Source organism: Phocoena phocoena, chromosome 6 (genome assembly GCF_963924675.1).
Source record: "Phocoena phocoena chromosome 6, mPhoPho1.1, whole genome shotgun sequence".
NCBI classification, from domain to species: Eukaryota; Metazoa; Chordata; class Mammalia; order Artiodactyla; family Phocoenidae; genus Phocoena; species Phocoena phocoena.
Window position 1 is genome coordinate 107917391 of NC_089224.1, and position 24824 is coordinate 107942214.

Sequence of the window (24824 nt, forward strand, 5' to 3'; positions counted from 1 at the left end):
TCAGGTTTTGAGGCGGCTTGAGCGCCGGGGTAGTGGGTGCTGAGCGGGTTGGGCTGTCACCTTGCTGGGGGTTTTGGCTGTGTCCTGGGTGCTGGGCTGCGTGGGTGTGCGGCCGCCGGAGGTGAACAGAGCAGTCAGGGCATTCCGGGCGTTGATTGCACACCGGCGGCTCACGGGCCTGGTGGTGGGGCTGGGCTTCTTGGCCTTCTTATATTTCTGGACACACAGAGTGCAGGTGAGGCCAGGCTTCCTCCCCACCTGGTGTGCTCCTGGCCAGAGGCTGCTTCCCCAGCCCAGTTGAGACAGCGTCACACATGCTGTGTGACCCTGTGTGATGTGCTCAGCCTCTCTGGGCCAGAGCTCTAGAGCTAACAGCCCAGCCCTCAGCACCCACCAGAACAACTGCAGAGAGACATTGGCCCCAACGTAGCTCTGATTCCCTTTGTGGGCAGAGCCTCTCACTGGGGGCTGTACCCAGGGGCTGAGGCCAAACACAGGAGGGAGGTGGCCACTGGCTGTCCCCATCAGCTAGGACATAGTCTTGACTCCCTGGGCAGGGCAGAGCCGGGAAGGGGGCCTGACTCACCTGCAGGTTCTCAAAGTGGGCCAGGGACTTGCAGTGGGAGAGCTGCGCCCCTGAGTTGCTGTGGTAGAATTTGTGGCAGATGCGGCAGATGTAGCCCATCACGGGCACCAGGAAGTCCACACCTGTGGGACAGCAGGGTCTGTGCACTCACATGCCTCACCAGCCAGGTGTCCCCCCTTTTCTAGGGGCCCATTTGCTACCCCTCCCCACCCTCCAGATGGGAAAAGAAAAGAGGACGAGGGGACAGGATGCCTGGCCAGGATGCTGTGGCTGGGATCTGGGGGGTCGCCTGGAGGCAACCTGAGGGCCGCAGCTCCTGCAGGTGGGGTCAGGGCTGGGGTCTTACCATATGCCGTGTCGGGGCTGTAGGTCTCCGAGCCTTTCCACTCCTCTATGGATATATCTCTGGATCTCACCTGGAAACACACACAGGTGTGGGCCTCCATTGGTTCTGGCTTCCCCTAGCCTCCTCCTAAACGCAGGCGGGGACTGGAACCCACCCATGCTCTTCAATCAAGGAAGCCTGCCTTGATTCCCAGGAGGTTGTGGGTGGCATGCTCTGAGCCTCTGCACATGCTGATCCTGCCCCCCGAGTGCCTTTCCCAATCTAAACTTTCCAGGTTCAGCTCAATCAGTCCCCTCCTCCAGGAAGCCCTCCTGCTCCCACACTGGCCATAATCCATGCCAGGTATGCCCAACACATCACACGTGTCATTTCGCTGAATCCTCATAACAACTTTCTATGGTTTGCCCATTTTACATAAGAGGAAACTGAGTCCCAGGCACATTAACTCACTTGCCCAGGGTCATACAGCGGGTTTATGGAGGTGCAGGGTAGTGAGCCCTGGTGAGCCCCCAGCCCTGGTTACACTCTGCCATGAGCCCCCCACCAGCTCCCTAATGCTGCAGCAACCACAGTCTTAGTGGGGTAGGTTTCAAGTGATCAAGGATCCCTTGTCTCACTGGCTGGACATGAGCCCCTTCCACACAAGGCCACGCCTAGCAGTGCCTTGCAAACAAATCTGGCTTTTAAGAATAACGACCACCCCCTGGGCTGTGACCCTTCCTTACAGTCTGAGTTGGGACTATTCTAAGCAGAGGAACAGGCTTATAGAGGCCAAGGGGCTTGCCCAGGGTCATGCCACTGCTGACCGCTGAGTAGCAAAGCTGGTATCTCCCCCAACCTGCTTAGGGCTGGAGGCCACCCACGCAACCTTCCATCCACAGCCCCGTTAGGCACCGCCCCCTGTGGCTGCCCCCTCACCACCCTGGACTGTAACAGACAAGTTCTGTGAGGACAGGGGCCAGAACTTCAACCCCAAGTACCCCTGGTATCCAGCACCAGGGCCTGGCCCAGAACAGATGCTCTGGAAACACTTGTTAAACTGCAAAGCTCCTCCAGCTCCTCGCTCATGGGAAGCAGCAGAGCTGGGGTATTTTTGAGCACGGGCTCTGCAGTCTCACCTCCTGGCATCCAAGTGGGTGAGATTCTGCCAGGAAAGTGCTTGGTACACGCGTGGCATATAGTAAGTGCTCAAAAAATGTTCACTGCTCTCGCCATCATCCTCATCACCATCTTTCACTGACTTTTCCTGTATGCACCACATAGCTCCCCTCTCCATGCCTTTTTTTTTTTTTTTTTTTGTGGTACGCAGGCCTCTCACTGCTGTGGCTCTCCCATTGCGGAGCACAGGCTCCGGACGCGCAGGCTCAGCGGCCATGGCTCACGGGCCCAGCCGCTCCGCGGCATGTGGGATCCTCCCGGACCGGGGCACGAACCCGTGTCCCCTGCATCGGCAGGCGGACTCTCAACCACTGCGCCACCAGGGAAGCCCTCTCCATGCCTTTATGATGCTGTTCTCTTGCCCTAGGATGCCCTTTCTCTTCCACAAGTAAAAACAGCAGCCAGGCTTTGAAGACCTTGCATATTTCACCTGCTACCCTATAGGTGTCACGATGTATACTTACATATCGTCATATTGAATAGAGTTCCTATTGATGCTAAGTCGTGGCAGGCCTTAGTGCCCAAAGATGCCAGCACAGTGCCTCCTGGCCCCTGGGAGGCGGGGTGAGGTCTCTCCTGGGCTGAGAGTCCAGCCTCCAGCCTCCGTTCCACACCACCTCCCCCCAAGCACCTGCTTGCAGAATTCCTCCTCAACCTCGATCTCTTCTTCATCATCGTCGTCCTCCTCCTCTTCTTCATCGCCCTCAAAGCAGCCCACGGCGTCCACCGTGATGAAGTGGTCCTCATCTTGGCTGGCAATCTCCTTCTCGAGCATCTTCAGCTTCCCAGGGAGTGGGTGAAGGCTCAAGTCAGCTCTGGGCAGCCAGGGTGCGACACCCCATCCTCCCCACACCCCAGAGAACTCCAGTCCCCCCGGACCTGCTGTGAATTTGGACTGGAATACACCTCAACTTGCTGTGTGGCCTTGGCCAAGTCTCTACTTCCCTGGGCCCATGTCCTCTGAGGGAGCTGGGGTTACCTCCTTGGCTTTGTCCTTATGCCCCTGGGACTTCACATGTTCCACAAACTTGCGGGGGGTCTTGAAGTAGCGGCTGCAAACAGTGCAGAAAGGCCGCAGGGATTGTTTGGCGATCTGGGGACAGGAAGGCAGGCCAAGTGGGCGGCGGGCAGCATCCCCAGGCGCAGCCAGGCAGGGCCCAGCGAGACCTCGCCTCCCACTTGCAGGCCCACCACTTCTGTAATCAGCTGGCTGTGCTGCAGAGAACACAGGCAAACACATCCCGTCCCTGTGCTATAAGGAAGGATGACAGATGGTAACAGAGACAGGACCGTCGGAAGACAGGGAGAGAGGGCAGGCACCTGAGGACCCCACGAGCCCCGAGGCTGAATGCAGGGTGAGATGGTGCCTTGCCCACACTGGACAGATGGGGAAACTGAAGCCCAAAGAGGAAAAACGTGACTGACTCGTCACGAGTTACGGCCACGCAGTGACAAAGGCTGATGTTTGCTTTCTGCTCCCAACCTGGGCTCCCTCCTCCCCAGCCCTGGGCTTGGGCGCCTTCGCAGCAGGTGGGCCCTCATACCTTGTGGTCCTGCGTCCTCCGGTGCTGGATCAGGTCCCCCATGTAGTAGAGCTGGCAGGTGTTGCACCAGCGCCTGGGTGGAGGCTCTCTAAATGATGACAATCAAAACAAGTACAGTGTGACACCGCATTCTTGCTGGAAAGACAGCAGCTCTTCCAGACGCTCCATAAACGGAATGCAATTCCAACAGAATCGTTTTTTTGGAAACTTAACAAAATGGTCCTGAGGCTCATCTGGAAGAATACTTAAATAGGAATAAGAGAGAAAACTTGGGGGGAGAAATGAGATTTAGAAGCATCTGGGATACCAGGAGGCCACCAGGACGGTGACAGAACTGAGGATATCTGCCCTAGAGATCTCCTCTTATCCTTCAGTTTAGATAAAACCTCCCTTTCCCAGAGCTGTTCTTCCACCTCCCCCCATTTCTGGACCTGTCCCAATCCCAGGTAGCCAGGCCCCCCTCTGGGACCCCAAAGTGCCACTGCTACAGCATTTTCCACGATGGATCGGGAGGACCTGATCCCTTCTCTGCCCTCACTGGACTGCAAACTCTGGGAAGCCAGGACACCACCCCAGCATCCCCGGGGCCTGGCATGGGATCAGCCCAGAGTTTCTGACTGTGTCAGAAGGACACACAGCCTATCGGAAGGACTGCCACATTCTGCACAGGGCCAAGTCCAGATTCAAGGGCAGACGTCATCAGAAGACAGTGTAATCGGAATCCCCTCCACCTGAAGCTTGTTTATAGCTTGGGCTACAGCCCTGCAGTTTTCTTCCGTCACAAGATCTTTTTTTTAATTAATTAATTAGTTTGTTTCTTTAATTTTTTTGGCTGTGTTGGGTCTTCGTTGCTGCATGCGGGCTTTCTCTAGTTGTGGCGAGCGGAGGCTGCTCTTCATTGCAGTGCACGGGCTTCTTTCTCATTGCGGTGGCTTCTCTTGTTGCGACGCATGGGCTCTAGGCACGCAGGCTTCAGTAGCTGTGGCACGTGGGCTCAGTAGTTGTGGCGCACGGGCTTAGTTGCTCTGTGGCACGTGGGATCTTCCCAGGCCAGGGCTCAAACCTGTGTTCCTTGCGTTGGCAGGCAGATTCTTAACCACTGCACTACCAGGGAAGCCCAAGATCTATTTTTATATTGAATATAATCAAACTCATTCTGCAAACGCTATTTTGGATCCTGTTCTAACTTGACGCTGCATCACACATATGTTTCCACATTATCAGAAATTCCCTAGAATTAGTTCTACCACCAAGAACTAATTCCCTAGAATTAGTTCTACCACCAAGTGGATAAGACTTAAACTGATCTGACTAATCCCCTAGTTTTGAATAGATCATTTCCAACTAAATTTTTTCACCATTGCATTAACTCTGCAAGGAGCAACTCTGTGAGTCACCTTTCTCCTGTCTTTATGATGATTTGGCCTAAGTATAACTCCTAGGTCAGCAAGCAAAGGGAGCCTTAAGGCTGGAGAACATCCTACAAAGCCACAGGGAAGCTCTTCTCTTAGTGAGAACTGCCTATCAGAGACACAGAAGCCTTTGGAGAGACTGCTTCCCGTCACGCAGGAGATGCAAGCTGAAGCTACCCGAGGGCCCTTCCTGTCCCCTCACCCCATGCAGGGAGCTTCAAGCTGTGACCCTCTATAAATGCTCATGGCACAGTCCCCGACCATTGACCCAAGGCCTATCTAGCCTCTGAAAGGGTCTGATTTGGCCTCCACAGGACTTGTTTCATCTTGTTTTAATTCTGAACTATCTGTTAACATTTTGAAATTGGGAGATTCACATACAAATCTAGGTTTCTAGATGCCTCTGAAAAAGCAGGAGGTCTGGAGCTGAGTGGCAGCTGTCCTCTGAGACACAGCCCATATCCCGCAGGGTGTCCCGAGCCAGCACCATCCTGTTTCTTTCACTGATGATGCCTCCCAGCCCCTGCAGGCCTCAGTGATTGCCCACAGAGCACCCCAAGAGCCAGTCCCAGACTCTGGGAGGGCTGACATTTCTGATGGGCCAAGTCCCCACGACAAAGAAAGGGGGTGACCCAGGGAAGCTCTAACCTCAAGCCACAAGATGAGCAGATCCTGACCTTCAGGCCCCCGTGGTTGGGGTCAGCATATATGCCAGGGGAGCAGGGTGTCCCACAACCCACTTCCCTCCCACATACATGGTCACACTGTTCCTGCCTGGATGTAACCTTAAGAGACTGTCTAGCTCATGAGTTCCTGCATTACACCCCTCGTGAGGCCATTTTACAGATAAGGAAAACTGAGGTCCAAGGCCACACAGTTAGTGGTGTGACGAGGTGTCTCAGGGAGGGCAATGCTTAACCCAAAAGCAGACCTTGTGGATGGTAGATTCAGGGTCCCTCTCTGCCGGGGCTGGCTTGCGAGACCGCCTACCCCCCTACAGTGGCTCTGAGATCCCCCACTCACTGGTCCTCTCGCTCCAGGACATCCCGGGGCACAGGCAGCAGGGACAGGAGGCAGGCTTGGCTCATGTGCTGGATCTCTCCGAGCCGCTGCTGGTGCTGGGCCCCCGACATGTGGTCCTGGAACTCCTGCAGCAGGCGAGAGGAAGGAAGGGGCATGAGAAGTGAGCCCCAGAACGGTGGGCAAGAGTGCGGCCCGGGGAAGAGGCCTCCAACCTTAGCTTCATGCTCACCCCACGTCCACTGGGAGGCCGTTTCTCTTACAACCCTGTGTGGGCCAGAGAAGGATGGTGAACGGAGGCACGGAGTGAGTACACGCCAGCCAGAGCCTCTGCTCCCCCTGGAGACTGAGCGCCTCCAAGGCAAGGAGCAGTCTGATCAAATTCCAGGTCCCCATGACTCTGCTCAGGGGAGGCACAGAGGGACGAAGGTAACAATAGCGATAGTAATAATCATACCAGTATGATGCTGTTATTAATGCTGCACTCGCTCTGGGCCGGGCCTGGGGCTTATGACTTCAGTGTCAAGTCGCTGAATCCCCAGAACTTGCCAGTGAGGTGGGTTCTATTTTTTTTTTCTAGAGGCGGGTTCTAAATGTTTCCTCCTCTGACACATGCGGAAACCGAGGCACAAAGGGTGGAATTCGCCTTCCGAAACCCACATGGCCAGTCAGGGCTGATTTGAACCAGGTCCACCCAACTCTAAAATCCTGCCCGCTTGGCTGGCCAAGAAATGTTTTGTGAGCAAATGTACAGCTGCTGGGGGTGGGGCTTGAGGGCCCATGTGGCCACAGAGGCAGCCGTGGGAAGGGCAGGCTAGGCATCACATACAGACCCCAAACCCTCCGCCCGCCCACGTGACCTCCCCAACCACCCGCTGGGGGCGGTACCTGCTGGCTGCTGCAGCCGGCCTTGCAGATGTAGCAGAAGAACTGAAGGGCCTGCTTAGAGGGCGTGCTGGCCGCCACAGGGGTGGCAGAGGTAGAGTCGCCGGACCAGGGCCCAGGTGTGAGGGGTACGGTGCTAAAGGCCCGGCTGTCACTGCTCTGCAGGATGGTGACCTTCAGGGAGCCCCCGGCACCCCACACCTACACCGGAAGCAGGAGCAGAGCTACCACCAGCTGGGCGCTTACAGTGGGCCAGCACCATGCTAAACATCTAGGGGCCCTCCTGACAGCCCACTTTACAAGTGGGGAAACTGAGGCTCTGAGTTGTCAGGTGATTGCCCAAGCTCGCTCAGCCAGGAAGCACCACAGTCAGGATTCAAACCCGGGTCCGCCTCACTCTAAACTCTACCCACCCCACCCCCCACGTGACAGATGGAGACGCATGAAGAAGGGAGGGGGTTTGGCCAGGAGGCAGGGCTGGGCCCCGAGCCCCAGGCACAGGCTTCCAGCTGCGCTCTCTCCGCTGGAGCAACGTTACCTGTGGGGGGCTCTGGGGGCTCTAGTTTCGGGGTGAGCCGGCTGGAAGGGACCCTTATCACTAAAAGTACCTCCAGATCATCAGAGCAAAGGCATGTGAAGGCTGAACCACTGTCACTGAACCACTGCCAAACCCAGTCTGGTCTGCCCACGAACCCAGGTGGAGGGCTGCTGTCACATTTCACAGGAGGGGAAACCCGAGCGCTGAGGGGGTGCACCATGTGGTCCTCATCAGCATCTCTACCCACCCCCAGCATCTCTCTTGCTCTTTCTTCACATTCTCCCACATCCAGGCCACTGGTCAACTCTTCCTGGCTCTCCTCCAGGCCAACCTGGGCACCCACTGGCTCCGGCGAGGCCTCCTCCAGGCCTGAAATGACAGGTGTGCTCTGCTTCCCCAGGGTCCATCTCCCACCTGGGCCCTGAGGGACCCAGGCCCAAGAGCCACCTTCTCTGCCCACATCCAGGACCTTGAAGCCTCCAGTGCAGACGGCCCCGAACCCTAGATCCAGGCCCAACCCTCAGTCCCAGGCAGCACCCAGTCAGGGTTGGACAGTGCCAGGGTAGGACTGAAGGGTTCAGGCAGAGCTGTCCCATCACCAGGCCGGCTGGGAGCCACTGCTCACTTACCTGCTCCAGCTTCCACTGTATCGGGCGGCGTCTCCAGCACTGCAGAGTGAACCGGAACTGGGGCTTTCTCCAGTGCCGGCACTGACACCTGTGGCTGAGTCTGAGGCTGTCTCTGGTTTGGCTCCAGTGGCTGCACTGGTGACTGCACTGGAGGTTGCTCCAGTGGCAGCTCCAGCGGCTGGACCCTCGGCTGCGCTTCTGTCTGGACCTGTGGATACGTCTGCGTCTGTGCCTGCTTCTGCAGCAGTGGCTGCACCTGCCTTGGGGACTGTGAATGTGCCTGTGGCTGCACCTGTTTCTGTGGCTCTGCCTCCTTCTGCAGCTGCAGACGCTCCTGTTGTGGTACTAAGTGCTCTGGAGAGGTCTGTGTCTGTGCCTGCTTCTGCAGCTTTGGCTGCACCTGGGCCTTCAATGGTAGCATCTGTGGCTGAGTCTCTGGCTGAGTCTGTGGCTGCACCTGGGCTTGGATCTGCAGAATTCGTGGCTGAAATCGTGGCAGCACTCGAGCTTCCAGTGGCTCAGGCAGCAGCTCGGTTGTCTGTGTCTGCTTTGGTGCCATCAACCGGGCCTGTGGCTGGACCTTTGCCTGCAGCTGCCCTGGGGTCCCCTTCTCTGTGGGCTCCTCTGAGCTAGGAAGGATCAAAAGAAGATCAAATTCAATTGGCCCCAGGGGCTCCCAAGAAAGGCCGTGACCTAGGCTCCAGTCCTAGCCATGCCACGTACAAAGCTAGGGATTTGGACGAGCCCCCTCGGCTCTCTGGGTCCCAGTTTCACCTAAATAAATTGGATCACTTGCTCCCACCTCCCACAGCTTGCTAATATGTATCCGAGGTCCTGTAAGCCTGCCTACCCTCTGCCCACTCTCTGAGGTTCCAGGTTCACATCTTCATCCCTCCAAGCCGGCCACCTCACCTGTCTCCAGGTGGTTCAGTCACAGTGAAGATGCCAGAGTCCGTCTGGCTGAGGGCCTTCCCAGGTAAGGTGAAGAATTAGGTTTGACATTCCTCCAAGCCAGAAACCAAGGCCCTTTCCTTGAAGGATCTCACCCCACCAACCCCCTACCCTGTGCCTTTGCAGGAATCAGGGTACAGGGTACCTGGGCCCCAGGCAGGTTTTCAGCATCAGTTACCTCTTTGACCTTTTAGCTGGTGGCTCAGACGCCACACGAGACTCAGGCTCAGGTGCTACAGTGCGTTTCTCCTTAGTGATGCCATCTGGGCAGTGGGGAGATTCTTGGTCTGAAATGGAGGGCAGGTGAATGACTGCCGTGCTGGATATAGCACGTACGAGCTCCAGGAGGTGGGGCCTGGGCTCACCCCCCCACCCACCCTGCAAGATCCCTGCCTCCATGACCACCCCTGCACCCCACTGCCCTAACCCGCGTCCCCTCTGAAGGGCCAGCAACCTCCCTCCCTCACCTTCAGGTGTGTCTGTTCGGGGCTCTGCGGCTTCCTCAGACCCCTCTGGGGGGTCTGACTTGTCCTCCACAGGCATCGTCTGAGAAGAAGAATCCTGCTTCCTTTCAGAAACCATTTATGATACCTGCCACCCACCCCAGTAAATACTCCCTTGCCCAAGAGCAGCTGCAACACGTCCCCCAGGGGATGACGGGGCCTGGCCCCAGAGAAGATCCTAAACACCCCAGGAATTCTGTCCAGGGGGTTCCATCTAGCTGCCTGCCGGTTAAGTAAATGCAGGTTTGGGGGATGCAATGCCTTCACGTTGTCCACGGTGCTGCCTCCTGATTCCCCACCCTGTTCTCCACAAAGCAGCCAGAAGGATCCTTCTCTCTCTCTCTTTTTTTTTTGTTGGTCATGCCGCTTGGCTTGCGGGATCTTAGCTCCCGGACCAGGGATGGAACCCAGGCCACGGCAGTGAAAGCGCAGAGTCCTAACCACGGGACCACCAGGGAATTCCTGAGGGACCCTTCTCAAACCTGATCATGTCTCTCATCTGTCAGGCTGCAACCCTACCGTGATTTCCCGTAGCCCTGGATGACTCCTTCCTTACCCCAAGCCTGAAACTACCCACCCGCCCCACCCCCCTGCACAATCTGGCCCATACCCCATGCCCACCCCTCCAGCCTCAGCTCTCCCCACGCTCCCCCTCTCCCTCTCTATGTCCACACTGGCCTTCTCTCTGTTTCCCCAAAGCCCCAGGCCTTCTCCCAGAGCCTCAAAGGCACTTCTTGCAGGAAGCCTTCCTAACCCATAGTACAGGCCCCCAGGGGCCCCAGGCTTCCTTTCTGTGGCATTTTTCATAGTCATAATTCATTGGCTGGAGCATTATTTGCATTAAGGTCTCACCACTACCACCACCCACTCCCCAGCCCAAGATCTCCAGGAGAGCATCTCCAGATGCCTTCTCTGCACCAGTGAGTCCTCCGCAGGACTTAACAGACATTTGTGAAATGAACACACAGCTCCACATGGTTCCAGGGCACCCCAGGAAGCCTCAGGAATCCACATGCAGCTTCCCTCCCTCCTACTAAGCCCCAGGAACCAGGGCTGAGTGCAAACATGCACCACATCAGGACTCCACACCCTTCAGAAACTACCCAGCTCTCACCCTGCACGACATGGGCACTGGCCTGTGAGTCAGGAGGGCTGGACTCTGGGTCTGTCGTGACAGCTGTGCAGTCCAGGGCAACCTCCACCCCACTGCCTCGGTTTTCCCATATGTAAAATGGGGGCAAGGAGGTAAACACTAGGCCCGACTGTGTTAGGACAAGCCCGACCGTAAAGTCAGAGGCCGCCTGGACCCCCCTCTGGAGGGAAATGCCTCCCCTCCAGATGTGGGCTGGCGCCAGAGCAGCCAGAAAAGGAGGGTGTTCCACCCCTCCACCGCCAGATGCTCTCAGGAGTGTGGTGTGTGTGAGGAGCTGCCAGGACGTTCAGGGACAGGACAGCCTCAGGGAGGATATTATTCCCTTTGAAAATCTCTCTGAGGCTTCCTGCTTTTGTCAGGGAAAGGCCTGTAGAGGCTCAGAACCTTCGGCTGGCAACAGTGTAGAGTTTAGGATTTTAGGACATTGTTTTACCCCCAGTCACTTTTCTTTTACTTCTATGTATGGCAATTAATTGAGCTTTTTTTTTTTTTAATTTCAGACAGTGATATAATGTTTCCTTTTTAACTAAATGTAGCAGAGAAGCAGCTACTTCATTTAAAGCTGTGCTATCCCAGACGGTAGCTACTAGTCACATGTACTTGGCTTTTGAGCCCTGGAAATGTTGGAAGCCGAACTGAGACGTAAGCATAAAATATACACCGGAATTTAAAGACTTACTACAAAAAAACAAAAAAAAACGGAATGTAAAATGCCATGTTCATTTTTTATATTGATTACAGGTTGAAATAAGTTTTTAAATATATTAAGTTGAATAGAATATGCGAGTAAAATTAATTTCACCTCTTTCTTTTTACTTTGTTACTGTGATTACTAGAAAATTTTAAATTACATGTATGGCTCACACTTTATTTCCACTGGGCAGAGCTGGTTTAAAGAAAATTGGTAGAATACACCTAAAATGAATACAATGTTATATGTCAGTTACGTATCAGTTTTTTCAAAAAGAGAGAAATATTAGTAAATACTATTAGTAATATTAGTAAATAATATAAATAGTAATTTAAAAAGGAATAAATAATAGTACTGGTGGTGTTTGGATATAGCAAAAAAATCACATCGGGGTTCAGGAATATTTAAAGTTTGGGAAACACTAAGCGAGTCTAACTCCTGCCCCCTTCCCCATTTTACAGATGAGGAAACTGATGTACAAAGAGGGGTATGACCTGCCCAAAGACCAATGTGAGCCAGAGAGGGCAGAGCTGGGCTGATCCCCAGATACACCCTCTCCCATTCCCATCCTCGCCTTCTTCAGTCCAGATACCACTCACCTTGCGACTGGGGGTTGTAGAGGAGGTCCGGGCCTGTTTCTGGGTGTTCCGCCCTGAAAGGTTGAGCTGGGAGGGGTTTATGGGGACCCCAACAGGAGGAGGGCCCAGCAGGGACTGCCGAGTGGCCTGGGGAAAGAACTGCTGTAGATTTGGGGTGGCCAGCTGTGGGGGTGTGAGGCTGGGAGCTGTCAGGTTTGGGGTTGCCAGGTTGTAGCCACGGAGGTTACCTGTGTGTGAAAAGAGGGGAGAAAAGGGATTACAACTGTGGTTGGGTGGTAGAGGCTAGAGTCAGGGGTCAGTCCCCCAAAGCATCATCACAGTTAACTTCCAAGGGGACCCTCCCCACCCAAGGGCAGCCAGAGGGAAGAGATGAGAGCCGAAGACGCAGTCCCACCTGGACCACTGGTGGAGAGGGGGCTTTAGGGCTAGCGTTTTCTCTCCAGCTGGGGAGGGAAGGGGGCCTTTTCCCACCCCAAATGCCTCCCTGGTCAGTGGCTCAAGCACCCCCAGCAACTCTGCTCACCCTCAGGCATGCTTTAGTGTACACCTTAAGGCATGTGAAAGATTCAGCACAGGACCCAAAGGGAGAACCAGCAAGATGACTGGTCCCCAGAATAATAAGACACTCTCCTACCAATAGCAGCTACCCTTCATCAAAAGTTTCCTGGGAAGCAGGCGCTGGCTAAGCACTTTCTATGCGTGGCCTCAGTCACCCCGCCCAGCCACCATCAGAGTAAGCATTATCCTCTCTACTGATGACAAAATAGAGACACAAAGCGAAGGAGTGCCTTGTCCAGGGTCTCTGGGAGCAGCACTGCTGTCCACAGCTGGCTACCGGAGAGGATTCTGGGCGTCTTCCTGACTCCTCCCTCTCTTCACCCTCCCCCATCCAAGCCAACACCAGATTCTATTAACACTGACTCCTACTCCTCTCCTCAGTCTAGCCTGACCCCTCTTCATATCTCCACTCCTACCACCCCCCTTCCTCCAAAGCCACTTCATCCCCTGTGTGAATTTCAGACACAGTTTTCGCACTGGATAGCAGCAAACAGTGATCTTTCAAAAACCACATTCTGACTTCGCCCCTCCCCCTGCCTAAACCCTTCCATAGCTCCCTGATACTCAGGAACGAAGCCCATTCTTCACCGTGCAAGGCCCAGTCCTGCGTTCCTCCCTGACCTCCTTTCTCGCAATTCTCCCCACACACGTGCCCACTTTATTCCAGCTACATGCTCCCATGCATCCCTCAAACAAGCCTGGTCTCTGCCTGCCTCTGGGCCTTTGCACATGCTGTTTCTTCTGTCTGGACTGTTCTACATCCCAATCATCCTTCATTCCTCCCTTTAGGTGATTCTCCTTTGGGAGGCCTTCCCAGACCCTCTCTGTATCCCCAGAGGCCCCAGCTTCCCTGTTCTAGGACCACCTGCACAATTTCCTTGTCTGCTTCCCATTGCCCACCACCTAACCACCCTGCGAACTCCTTAAGGGCAGGTACCTCATCTGACTCAGAGATCCAGCACTGGGAATTGTGTGACCCAATAAAGGACAGTTTAAATCCCTGACCCAGTGCTGGGATGGAGGCACAGGGGTTAAGGGCATGCATGGGTCAGATGTGCTGGGAGAACTGATTCAAATGCAGACTCCACAGTACAAGACCTGTGACCTTGAGCAAATCAGTTTCCCCTTCTTAGCCTCAGTTCCCTCATCTGTAAAATGGGGATAGTAATAGTGCTTGACTCACAATGTTTTATGAGGATTCAATGAGATATACAAGTGTACCTGGTATTTACTAAGGGTTTAATTAACATTAACTTAAAACAAATACATATACACATATGTGCAGAGAGAATGCTAACGAGCTCTTAAAAACAGTAAGATAAAAGGTGGCACACTCTAAAAGAAAAATAGACAAAGCACATGGACAAGTCACAAAAGGAATTACAAATGTTTCACAGACAAATACAAAATATTCAACTGCACTAGCACTCCAAGAAATGTAAACTAAAACATTAATGATATAGCTTTTGCCAAGCAAATTAGTAGATTAGATGTATATATACATATATATATATATCAAGAGTATAATACCCAATGTTGCCGTGGGCATGGTGAGACCGGCACTGTCATATGTGGCTGGTGGCATTGCAAACTGGTCCAGTCCTTTGGGAAAGCAATTTGGCAATACTTATCAAGAGCCATAAAATACCCATCCCCGCTGACCCAGTCATTCTACTTTTGGGAATCCATTCTAAGAGGAAATTCTGAAACATGATATTCATTCCATTATTTAAAGCAAAAAAAAAAAAAAGAAAAGAAAAGAAGTAGAAGAAAACAGCTGAGAAAGTTTAGGGACACAAGGGCACACACCTCCAGCAGAATATTAAACAGCTGTTCAAAAACAATCTTTACAGAGACTTTCAAATCATTTGGTAAATGATCATGCCACTATATTCAGTGAAAAAGAAACAAGATACAGCCTTTCACTTATATCAATAACCACAATTATATACAAGTCCCCAAGTTTGTGCCTAGAAAAAAAAGGGAGGAAATACACCAACACTTTAAAGGGTGGTTTTTTCTTTAGGAGTGAATCTGCATATGACAATTTGGGTTTTCTTATGCTCTTTTTAAAATATTTCTTTCACTCTTCTTTGAAGAGTATGACTTTTTATTTTGTTTCTGTTTTTTTTGTTTGTTTGCTTCTTTTTGCGATACACAGGCCTCTCACTGTTGTGGCCTCTCCCATCGCGGAGCACAGGCTCCGGACGCGCAGGCTCAGCGGCCATGGCTCACGGGCCCAGCCGCTCCGCGGCATGTGGGATCTTCCCGGACCGGAGCAAGAACCCGCGTCCCCTGCATCGGCAGGCGGACTCTCAACCACTGCGCCACCAGGGAAGCCCGAAGAGTATGACTTTTAAAATGAGTAAGAAAAAGTGAAAAAATATATATACATTGTGGGTCCCTGTGTGTGGTTTTTTTTTTTTTTTTTTTTTTTTTTTTCCTGTGTGTGGTTTTATCTCTCTACTCATCATCTATCATTTATAAGCCAGCTCTCAGGACCATCCACACCCATGTGGCCCCAGGAGGGCTGAAGAGTGATGACCATCACATCTTCTGACCTGACTGCATACCCTGCTGGGAGGCAGGATAGCCTGGTGCCTCAGAACATAGCTCTGTAGTAAGACCACTAATCAACACCTGGGCCTCAGTTTCTTCATCTGTAAAATGGGATCATGAGTGTATCTCCCCTTAGGGTTGTCAGCAGAGTCAAGGAATTGGGTTTGTCAGGGCCTCAGCACAGTGCCCAGCCCTGAGGAACCAGCCAGCAAGCCACAGCTACCGTGCGGGAGAGGCTGGGTCTGAAGATGAGCTGGCCCCACGTCTCTGGACCCCTGGATTACTCCTGCAGGGGCTAAGGTATCGGGAGCAGCTTCTTGTAAGGAAGAGATGAAAGACTGCTCTCCACGTGGGGAAACTCAGGTAAGGACACAGGCTTAACGCAGAGGGCTAGAGACACCCACTCAGAGACCCAGGGGGTCAGGAGGCCCAGGCCTCTGTCTAGCTCAGCCAGAGCTGATGCTATGTGACTCAGGGCAAATGACTTCCCTTCTCTGGACCTCGGCATCCTCATCTGTCAAATAGGATGCAAAGGAGGGTGGTCAAAATAGATCTTGCCATCCATCATATCATCTAATCTGAATGTCAACGAACTGTGCCGAGTAGCACCCACAGAGCTAACACCATGGCCAAGGGTGCACCCCTGTGATCAGACAGACCTGCATTCAGCTGCGCAACTTAGGGACTTCCACCTCCTGGAGCCTCAGTGTCCTCATCTGTAAACCAGGACGCTGACACAGCTCCCTCTCAGGGTTACTGTGTGGATTTGATGAGATTCAGTGCCGTGGGGCTGCTGGGGATCTCCCGCTAAGATGGAGCGAGACAGGGCCCGCAGTCATACCTTGCAACTGCTGCAGAAGCAAAGCTCTCTGCAGCACAGAGCCGTTGAGGAGGGAGGCTGAGTTGGTGCCCTGGAGATTCAGGAGCTGCTGCTGTGGCTGCTGCTGGGGGAGCCCCCTGTGTGTTGAGAGCAGTGTCAGAGGGCTCTGGGGAGAGTCAAACCCTCCCTCCTCCCTGAGACCCCTCACCTCCATTCTCTGCCCCCCTCTACTGCAGACAGAGCATCCCCTTAGGGTGGGAACTGATGACCTCCAGGACTCAGAAAGGGATGCTCCTGAGAGAAAGGGCTGGGAGGAGGTCTTCAAGGCATGGGTCAGAGGGGCAGGTCTGGAGCCGCCCACCCCTCCAGTGGGGAGCTTACCTGCTGACGGCCATGGGCAGTGGGGCCTGCGGTGGGGACTGCTGGAGCAGCTGCTGGAGCTGCAGCAACTGCTGCTGCTGGAGCTGCTGGAGCTGCTGCTGCTGCTGCTGGCTGAACATGGCGGCTGCGGGAAGGGAAGAAGTCAGGCCGGGTCCCCGTCGCCCACCCCCAGCCCGCGGCCCTCACACGCTGCCGACCGAGCTTCACGGCTACCCTGCCGGTCCTGCCCAGAGCGTGCCACGCGTGCGCCCCATCCTTTCCATACACCTCCAATTCCACCAGCAGCAGAGTTCAACCACCCTCCCGCCAATTTCCCCCATATCTTCCCAATAGTCCCTCCTCCAAACGCCCAACCGCACCCTCCATCCCTCCGACTCCCTCCTCTCCGCAGCTCCAGGACGAGCGTCCGACAGAAATACACCTTCCACCCCACCCTTCAGCCTTTCTCTGCGCCAATCACGTAGCGAAGCCAGCCCCTGTCCACTCACACCCCTCTGATACTCCCACCCTGTCCCTTGCACACATGTTCTGTCAATAACATCAGCGCCGCCCCACCCCCACCTTTCCCTTTCTTCCACGAACAAAGTAGGAGGAAGGCTTCCCTCCACCCTAATCCCCCCCATTCCGCTGAACCCCTTCCTCTACAGACAGAGCCAGCACTACACGTCAAAACCGGTGTCCCCACCTGTCAACGAAGCCCTCGGCCTCCATTCAAGTGGCCCCTAAGGCTTCCGGCGTCCCCCCAGCCGCGCTCGGCCCGCGCACTTCGCCTCCCAGCGCGGCTTTGGCCTCGGGAACCACGCAGCCTCCTCCCCGAACCCCCTCCTCAGTCGCGCAGCCCCCACCGTGGGGGGGTGGGCCGCGAGCTCCGGATCGCGGCTCCAACTGTCCCCGCAGCTCCCGGGGTCCCCGCTGCTCCGCCACGGCCTGTCCGCTCCGAAGGCCAGTCTGCAGGCCAGGGCAGGGCAGCGCCCTCTGGAGGACAGGAGGCCCGGGTGCCCACGGCCGCGCCGCGAGATCCCGCCCCGTGCACCCTTCGCGCTGCAGGGGCGGCACCTGCTCGCCCAGCTGCTGGGCGGCGCTGGGAGTGGTTCCGAGCTGCTAGGGGACCCTGGGCAGCGCAGACCTTCTGCCCCGCGTCCTCCGCATCGGTAAGGGGCGGCTCTGAGCCCCAGGTCCGTCTGTCGCCCAGAAGGGTCTCTCGTCTGGCAGGGACATCGCGGGCGACTTTGAGGGGGACCATCCCCAGCGGACCTTGCCGCGGCCGCCACTGTCCCGCGACCCGGAGACCCCGCGCGGGGCTGGGGTGGGAGGGGGCGTGCAGCCGCCGGCTGTACATTCGGGGACCGAGACCCAGCGAGAGGACGGCCGGCACAACGGGGCAGAAGAATTAGCCTTGGAAGGGGTGGGGAGATCGTTTTGAAAGTGTTTTTTTGTTTGTTTGTTTGTTTCTCCGGTTTGGCTGGGGAGCGGGTGAGGAGGGCAGAGTTTAATGGTAAAAACGGCGCTCATCCTGCCCCGGAACGGTCCTGCCCGCAAGGACCCTTTAATTTCGACTCTGTCCCGCGTCCCGGTGCGCCTCTCCTCGGTCCCTCCACAAGCACTGAGGCAAACAATCCGCAGTTAGTAAGAACAATTCCCTTTGCTTTTTCTGTTGCTCAGAGCCTACCAGAGCTGTAACAGCCCTAGGCAATGCGCTCACTTTGCATTAAGCGCCGACTGTGTGCCACGCGGCGCACGGTGGCGCTAGGGACGCGCAGACTTAAGGTCGGCCCAGCGGAGACCCGAGTATCAACCAGTTACTGCAGTCATGTGACTGCAGTCATGTGACTTTAGCGCTGCCCTAAAGCTAGGGACCGGCTCTACTACAGCCCCGGGCGGCAGCACAGGTGCCTAACTCTGTCTGGACTTAGAGGCGCGAACGCGACTTGGCGTGGCCGGAGGGCGGGGCGGGGTCGGGCTCAGGGGACTTCGCGCCTTTGGGTGGAAGGGAAGCCCGGACTATGCGGGCTTTGAAGGCGGGCCTGAAGAGTTGGGCTTTACCCATGAGGGGCAGGGAGTGCTAGGGAACAGTGTGACAGCATCATATCCGCCCAGATTAGATCACTCGGCTCTGGTGAGAGCCAAGACGGAGGCAATGGGGAAGGAGGGGTGGGTTGAGTCAAGATCGCCTAGGCTTGCAACCAATAGATCTGGGTGCTAGCCTTGGAGAGGTCCGGTGTTGAATTGGGGCTCCACTGCCTTCTGGCTAGGCGACCCTGGCTGATGCAGGAGTCCTCTCTGAGCCTGTTTCTTCGTCTGTAAAATGAGTACCCCCTGCCGGGGATTTTTTGTGTGTGTGTCTGTGTGTGTGTGTCTGTGTATGATATTACATAATGTTCAGCACTGGGGAGCTTAGCAAATTGCCAAAGTAAAAAAAAATAAAATAATGCTCATGCTGGTGAAGGTAGAGAAGGCAGCAGTGGCTTCCTGTGTTAATTCATCTTTCTGGAAAGTAATCTGAAAATTCTCTGTCAAGACTCTTGAACTTGTTCTGACCCTTGACCGGGTCCCCACTTGTAGGAATCTAGCCCAAGAAAATAATCAGAAACAAGCCTTTTAAAAGACAGCAGGGGGCTTCCCTGGTGGCGCAGTGGCTGAGAGTCCGCCTGCCGATGCAGGGGACGCGGGTTCGTGCCCCGGTCCGGGAAGATCCCACATGCCGCGGAGCGGCTGGGCCCCTGAGCCATGGCCGCTGAGCCTGCGCGTCCGGAGCTTGTGCTCCGCAATGGGAGAGGCCACAACAGTGAGAGGCCCGCGTACCGGAAAAAAAAAAAAAAAAAAGACAGCAGGTTTTGGACTTCCCTGGTGGCACAGTGGTTAAGAATCCACCTGCCAATACAGGGGACACAAGGTCGAGCCGTGGTCCGGGAAGATATCACATGCCACGAAACAACTAAGCCCATGTGCCACAACTACTGAGCCTGTGCTCTAGAGCCCACGAGCCACAACTACTGAGCCTGCACACCTAGAGCCCGTGCTCCGCGACAAGAGAAGCCACTGCAATGAAGAGCCCGTGCACTGCAACAAAGAAAAGCCCCTGCTTGCCTCAGGTAGAGAAAGCCCACGCACAGTAACAAAGACCTAATGCAGCCAAAAATAAATTAATTAAATAAATTTATTTTTAAAAAAGACAGCAGGTTTCTGTGATAACCTATATGAGAAAAGCATCTAGAAAAGAATGAATATATGTATAACTGAATCACTTTGCTCTATACCTGAAACTAACACATTATAAATCAACTATACTCCAATAAAATTAAAGTATACTTTTTTTAAAAAGCCAGCAGGTCGCTCACAGAAACATTATTTATAATAGCTGTCTGGAAAATAATCAACTTGGAGAACAGCTAAATAAATCATGGTGTCTGCCTCTTAAGGAATAGCACACAGCCTTCAGAAAGTATGTCTTCAAAGGATACTTAAACACTCATGATATGATATGAATTGAGCTCAGTAGGTTACAAAAGTGCATACACATTATGACCCCAGTTTTGGAAAGAATAAATGTATGTAGTGGGCTCATGGGTGGGGGGCTGGGGGGGATTCACTTTCTCTCCTTTTTTACTAATTTGCTGTGACCAGTTGGATGACTTTATCATGGGGAGGGAGTGAACATTTTTTTTTTAATGTATATGACCTTGTGCTGCCTCCTTGAAGACCAGACTAGATTGTGGATGGAAACACTCTGGGGACACTGTTTGGAGCTAGACTCACGTTAATTGCTTTTAATCAGTCCCTTAAAGGCAAAGCCCCCCAATGAAGTATGTTCCGAGGGAGAAGAAAGGCCCCATCTCTCTGCATCCCAAATGAAGTCTGACGATGTAGCATCACCTGGAGGCCTCACTCCTGCCTCCACTTTGAGATGCACCTTTATCACGAAGTAGACTCATACTCACGTGGCTCTATGTCCAGACCTATTCGCTCCAGGAATCTACTTGTCTCTTCCCGTGATGATATCACATAGTGTGATTGTTATAGTTTTGGAATATATTTTAATGCCTAACCACACAAGCCCCTGATACTGTTATGTTTTTTTAAAATTTGCCAATTCCCAATCATGTAAGTTTTGGGGGGTAAGTTACAGAATGATTTTTGTCAAACCTTCTCCCTTCCCCACCCATGCCAAAATCCCATCAGAATTTCGACTGGTGTTGCGTGAAATGTGTTTAAGTTGGAGAAACACAGCCAACTTTATCCCAAGTTTTTCAGTTTAAGAATGAGGTAAACATCTCCAACTATTCAAGCACTGCGTTATGTTATGGTTTTGCAGGCTTCTTGATCTACCATCTGCGCAGTTTCTATAGTGGCTATTGTCGCTATTTTCCCAGTACACTTTCTAACCAGCTATTGATGATGGTGTCCTTATCCTGTAACCTGCTACTTCCTCCTCTTATTTCTGCCCTCAGTAATGTCATGTGCCCTTTGACAGTAGAAAGCAGCTGCTGAGTTGTCCCCATGTCCTTGGGACACCAGCTCAGAGCCCTGTACATCATGGTTGCTTGGGGAAGGTTGATTAATGAGCAAACGAATGAACGAATGACTCCAGGATGCAGTTTCCTCCTTCCATCCTCGGGCTGGTGTTCATCACAGCAGCTCTTCCCTTCTTGACATCTATGTCCATCACCGCACAGCAGCAAGTCCCATCAAGGCATCCAGCACAGCACACCAACGCAGGCTCACAGAGTATGCCCACAACCAGACGCCCAGCTCAGAAACCCCAGGAATAGTCCGTGCTTAGCGACAGCTCCCGGCCAGACTAGAGCAGAGAAAAATATAAGGCCATACGGTTATCATGTATCAGTATCTGTCATCACCTGCGCCTTTACCTATTATTAAGCAGGGTGAGGGGAACAGAGAACAGAGGTGGGAGTGGCACGGTGGGCACAGCCTTGTTGCTGCCCCTACCTTCCAGAGAGACCTGGGGCAGGACCCCTCCCGACTTAGGATCTGAGTTTGGCCATCTCTGCTGGACAGGACTGGCTTATGTGTAATAGGGTCTCCCCAGCGCTTACCAGGTTCAGCCACAGCGGCTGCCTTCCGTCCCCAAAGGAACTAAATTTCCCTTACAATCCTCCCCCTTCCTCTCACTCGTCACCAGGCCGATCCCTGTCCAGTCTTCCCAGCTCAATTCAAACATCGCCTCTTCAGGAGGCCTTTCCTGATTGCCAGATATACCTTCAAAGGCCTCTGTCCACGTGGGGAATAATTGGGTAATCTGGGGTCCCCTGGGGTCTGGGATTTCCACAAGCTGAGCCATCCAGGGCCGTTATATTCAGTCACTAAGTCTGCTCAGGGTCTGGCCCTTTGGATTCATTCATTCATTTGGCCCCCAATCCACACCTCCAGACCTAGCTCTGTGCCTCCCCCACAAATCCTGGCACGTTTATGATCCCTTATCCTTCCCACCAAGAGGTGACATGCTTTGCTACCTTCATGAGGCTGAAGTTTCTTCAGACAGTACAACGGTAACGATGATTATAATTATACTAATCATAGCTCTAATGTCACTGTTTTAGGCACTGTTTTCATGTTTTACCTGAATTATTACATCACTGAATCCTCCTCACACAACCCTATGAGTTAGGTAATAGTCTTATCCCCTTTTACAGATGCAGAAACTGAGGGCCAGGGAGGTGAACTGACTTGCCCAAGGTCACTGGGTTAGACAGTGGTAGGGGTGGGATTTGAACAGCAGTCAATCTAGCTTTGGAGCTGTGCCCTTGATCCTCAGCATACAAGGGATCTAGGCTTATGCTGTTGTTTCAGGCTTATGGGGAGCTCCTCATTGTAAGATGGGGAATTCCAAGCACAGATGCCTGGACCATCGGTGCCCCAAAGCCCCTGGGAAATCTTGGTGCCCATCCCCCAGCCACACAGAGGAGGGCACTATGTGTGCTCCAGCCTGGCCCAGATGCTTCTTCAGCAGTGACCTTGCCCCAGACACGGCCAGGTGTCTTGGCTTCACGCACCTGGTCTGCTTAGCTTGTCTTCTTTTCACAGTGGATCCGCATTCTAGCAGGACAAGTCCTGCATCTTATTAACCTCTTCATCCCCCTATGTCTTGCTTGAGGTCTGGCATGAAGTAGCCACTGATTAATACCTGCTGAAGAATAAACGAATGAATGAATCCAAAGGGCCAGACCCTGAGCAGACTTAGTGACTAAATATAATGGCTTGACCTAGGAGCTATAGGGTCAAGGCTGCGCAATAAGGCCATCGCACAATTTAATGCAATCAGCATTTATTAAGCACCTGCTGTGTGCCCAAGAAAAACCCCATCAGAAGGGACTAGTGTTTTATTTCATGTGCACCAGAAGTGTATAGGTTGCAAGGGCTGGTGCAGTATAGGATATAAACATAGAAGCCCTGGGTCTCTCCAATTCACATCTTCACTCCATCACTTTCTGGCTTTGTGACCTCAGCCACATTCCTCTTTGTGCCTCAGTTGCCTCATCTGTCAAGGGAAACTAATAAGAACTTCTCCCTCCTGAGGGTTGAATCTCTCAGCACAGTAACCTGGCCCAGGAAGAAATGCACAGTGAGTGTTTCTGCTGCTGATACTGATCTGCAAGCATAGGTGGCGGCTACAGCTTCAGGGGCTCCAGAGAGAATTCTCCCTCGTCAGCGCTCCAGGTAGAGGGTCAAAGCCATTTCTAAGACTCATTTAACTCATTGGCCTTCTGGATCCCCAACTTCTCAGCACCCGGGAGAACCATCTACAGTATCCCTCCTTCGGTCCTCACCAAGCCCTGTGGGAACAAGGACAGGGTAGACTTCAGGTTCGTTTCCTTTCTGATTCCATACCTTTGCTTATGCTGATTCCTCTGCCCAGAACATCAGCACTTCTCTATTCACACTCCCCTCCAAGTGGCATTTTATCCATCCGTTCTTCAAGCCCAGCACAGTCATTTTTAGCAGACCAGGGAACAGAACCAGAGCACTGCCAAACAGTGGGAAACTATGCAGCCGTGAACAAGGAATGTGACCAAACTGTTCTTACGCTGAAAGACGTCAAAGACATACTGTTGCTAAAAAAAGCAAGTTGCATATGATAATATGTATTAGAGCTCCAACTTTGATGTGCACCGGAATCTCCAGGGGCCCTTGGTTCCTGTTGAATGCAGGTGTGATCCAGCAGGTCATGAGTGAAGCCTGAGAGTCTGCATTTCTGACCAACTCAGGGTGATGCCCAGGCTGCTGGTCTGGCATGGGTGATACAGCAGTACAGGATTTATAGTATGATCCCATTTCTATAAAAACAAAACGAAACAAAGTGAATATATATGGGATAAGCCAGAGAATAAACTCTAAGCTATAAGTAGTGGTTATTTCTGGGTGGGAGAATGACCAGAAGCTTTCAAACACTGTGTAAAGTCTGATTTTTACAATAAGTTTCCCTATTGTAATTAGGAAAAACAACCCAGCCATGGTGGTGCTCTTCTAGGCAGACATCTGTAACCCGCACCCTCTTTCCAAATTAATGGCTCCAATTCAGGCTTCATCTCTGCCCTCTCTGGCTCTCAGAGCATAATAATGGGCTGGCTTGGAGCAGCTGCACGGGATGTGTGTTGTGTGTGACTGATGCTCCAGCTGTCTGGAAGGCTGTGATCAGCAGCAGCAGTTTAATAAGGGTCTCCTAAGTGCCAGGCTAGGGCCATGCCCTTTGCAGTCATTCCCACATTGGATAACTGCGGCTCAAAGATCTGCAGGGACCTGGATCACACAGCTTGTCTGAGACCCAGGCCCGGCTCCTGGGATGGGATCCGCTTATTCCCCTCTGCCTGCCTGGAAAATTCCTCCCCTAGATGTCCACATGAGCTGCTCCCTCAATTCCTTCAGGTCTCTGCTCAAATTTTTACCTTACCAGAGTCCTCCTCTGACCACTCTATACAAAATAGCAACACTACCCCCTCCTCCAACTTCCCCAGCTTCCTTGCTTTCCAAAGCACTCATCACCATCTGACAGTCATATTTATTGGCTTATTTGTGCTTTGTCCTTCTTTTTCCACTAGACTATAAGCCACATGTGGGTAAGGGCTTTATCCATTTTGCTCATTGCTTTATCACTGGGGTCAGCGTAGTTCCTGGCTTAATAAATATGCATTAAATGGGTGAATGCACAACAGTCTCCAATTCACAGGCCGCTGATCTCCCAGCAGTGTCCCCACTCTGTTCACAGAGTAACCTCTGATCCCCAGTAGCACAGGGTAGGTGGCCTTCCTTTCCAGCCTTGTGGGGAGTCCAAATTAGGTTCCTTAAATGCAGACGTGGATGCCTAGGCCTGGGGCCCCATGGTCTCTCCATGTGAAAATGATAAACAGGGTAGGGTTGTAGAAGTCCTGGATTCAAATCCCACTGTTTTACCACCACCCTGATGGTTTGGGGAAAAGACTGTCACTCTCAAGGACAAGAAGTCCCAACTGTCCCATGAAGGTCCTTCCAAGTGTCA

The 24824-nt window shown here is 53.2% G+C and overlaps 1 protein-coding gene across 3 annotated transcripts; it reads right to left on the reverse strand.

Moving 5' to 3' along the window:
• On the reverse strand, positions 1-17672 carry CIZ1 (CDKN1A interacting zinc finger protein 1). 3 transcript variants are annotated; one of them, XM_065878563.1, is made up of 17 exons: positions 17588-17672; positions 16334-16457; positions 15974-16089; positions 14104-14175; positions 12016-12242; positions 9537-9630; positions 9248-9356; positions 8119-8747; positions 7737-7858; positions 6955-7152; positions 6070-6194; positions 3635-3722; positions 3070-3183; positions 2722-2871; positions 933-1002; positions 587-708; positions 1-216 (listed from the first exon to the last, which is right to left on the reverse strand). In XM_065878563.1, exons 1-17 carry the CDS (start codon positions 17670-17672, stop codon positions 1-3), a joined length of 2661 nt encoding a protein of 886 aa, XP_065734635.1. The 3 variants fall into 3 exon arrangements, with proteins under 3 accessions (XP_065734635.1, XP_065734637.1, XP_065734636.1); XM_065878565.1 differs by lacking the exon at positions 17588-17672 and having other exon boundaries at positions 8119-8303; positions 8388-8747; positions 9537-9615; positions 16334-16437; XM_065878564.1 differs by lacking the exon at positions 17588-17672 and having other exon boundaries at positions 8119-8303; positions 8388-8747; positions 16334-16437.
• Positions 17673-24824: the final 7152 nt, after the last annotated feature.

Coding starts and splice junctions, on each gene's coding strand:
- CIZ1 (XM_065878563.1), bottom strand. CDS start 17,672: ATGTACAGCCGGCGGCTGCACGCCCCCTCCCACCCCAGCCCCGCGCGG. Junction 8,748..9,247: donor CCAGCTAAAAGGTCAAAGAG/GTAACTGATGCT, acceptor GATCCTTCCTAG/CTCAGAGGAGCCCACAGAGA. Junction 6,195..6,954: donor CCGGCTGCAGCAGCCAGCAG/GTACCGCCCCCA, acceptor CGCCTGCTGCAG/GAGTTCCAGGACCACATGTC.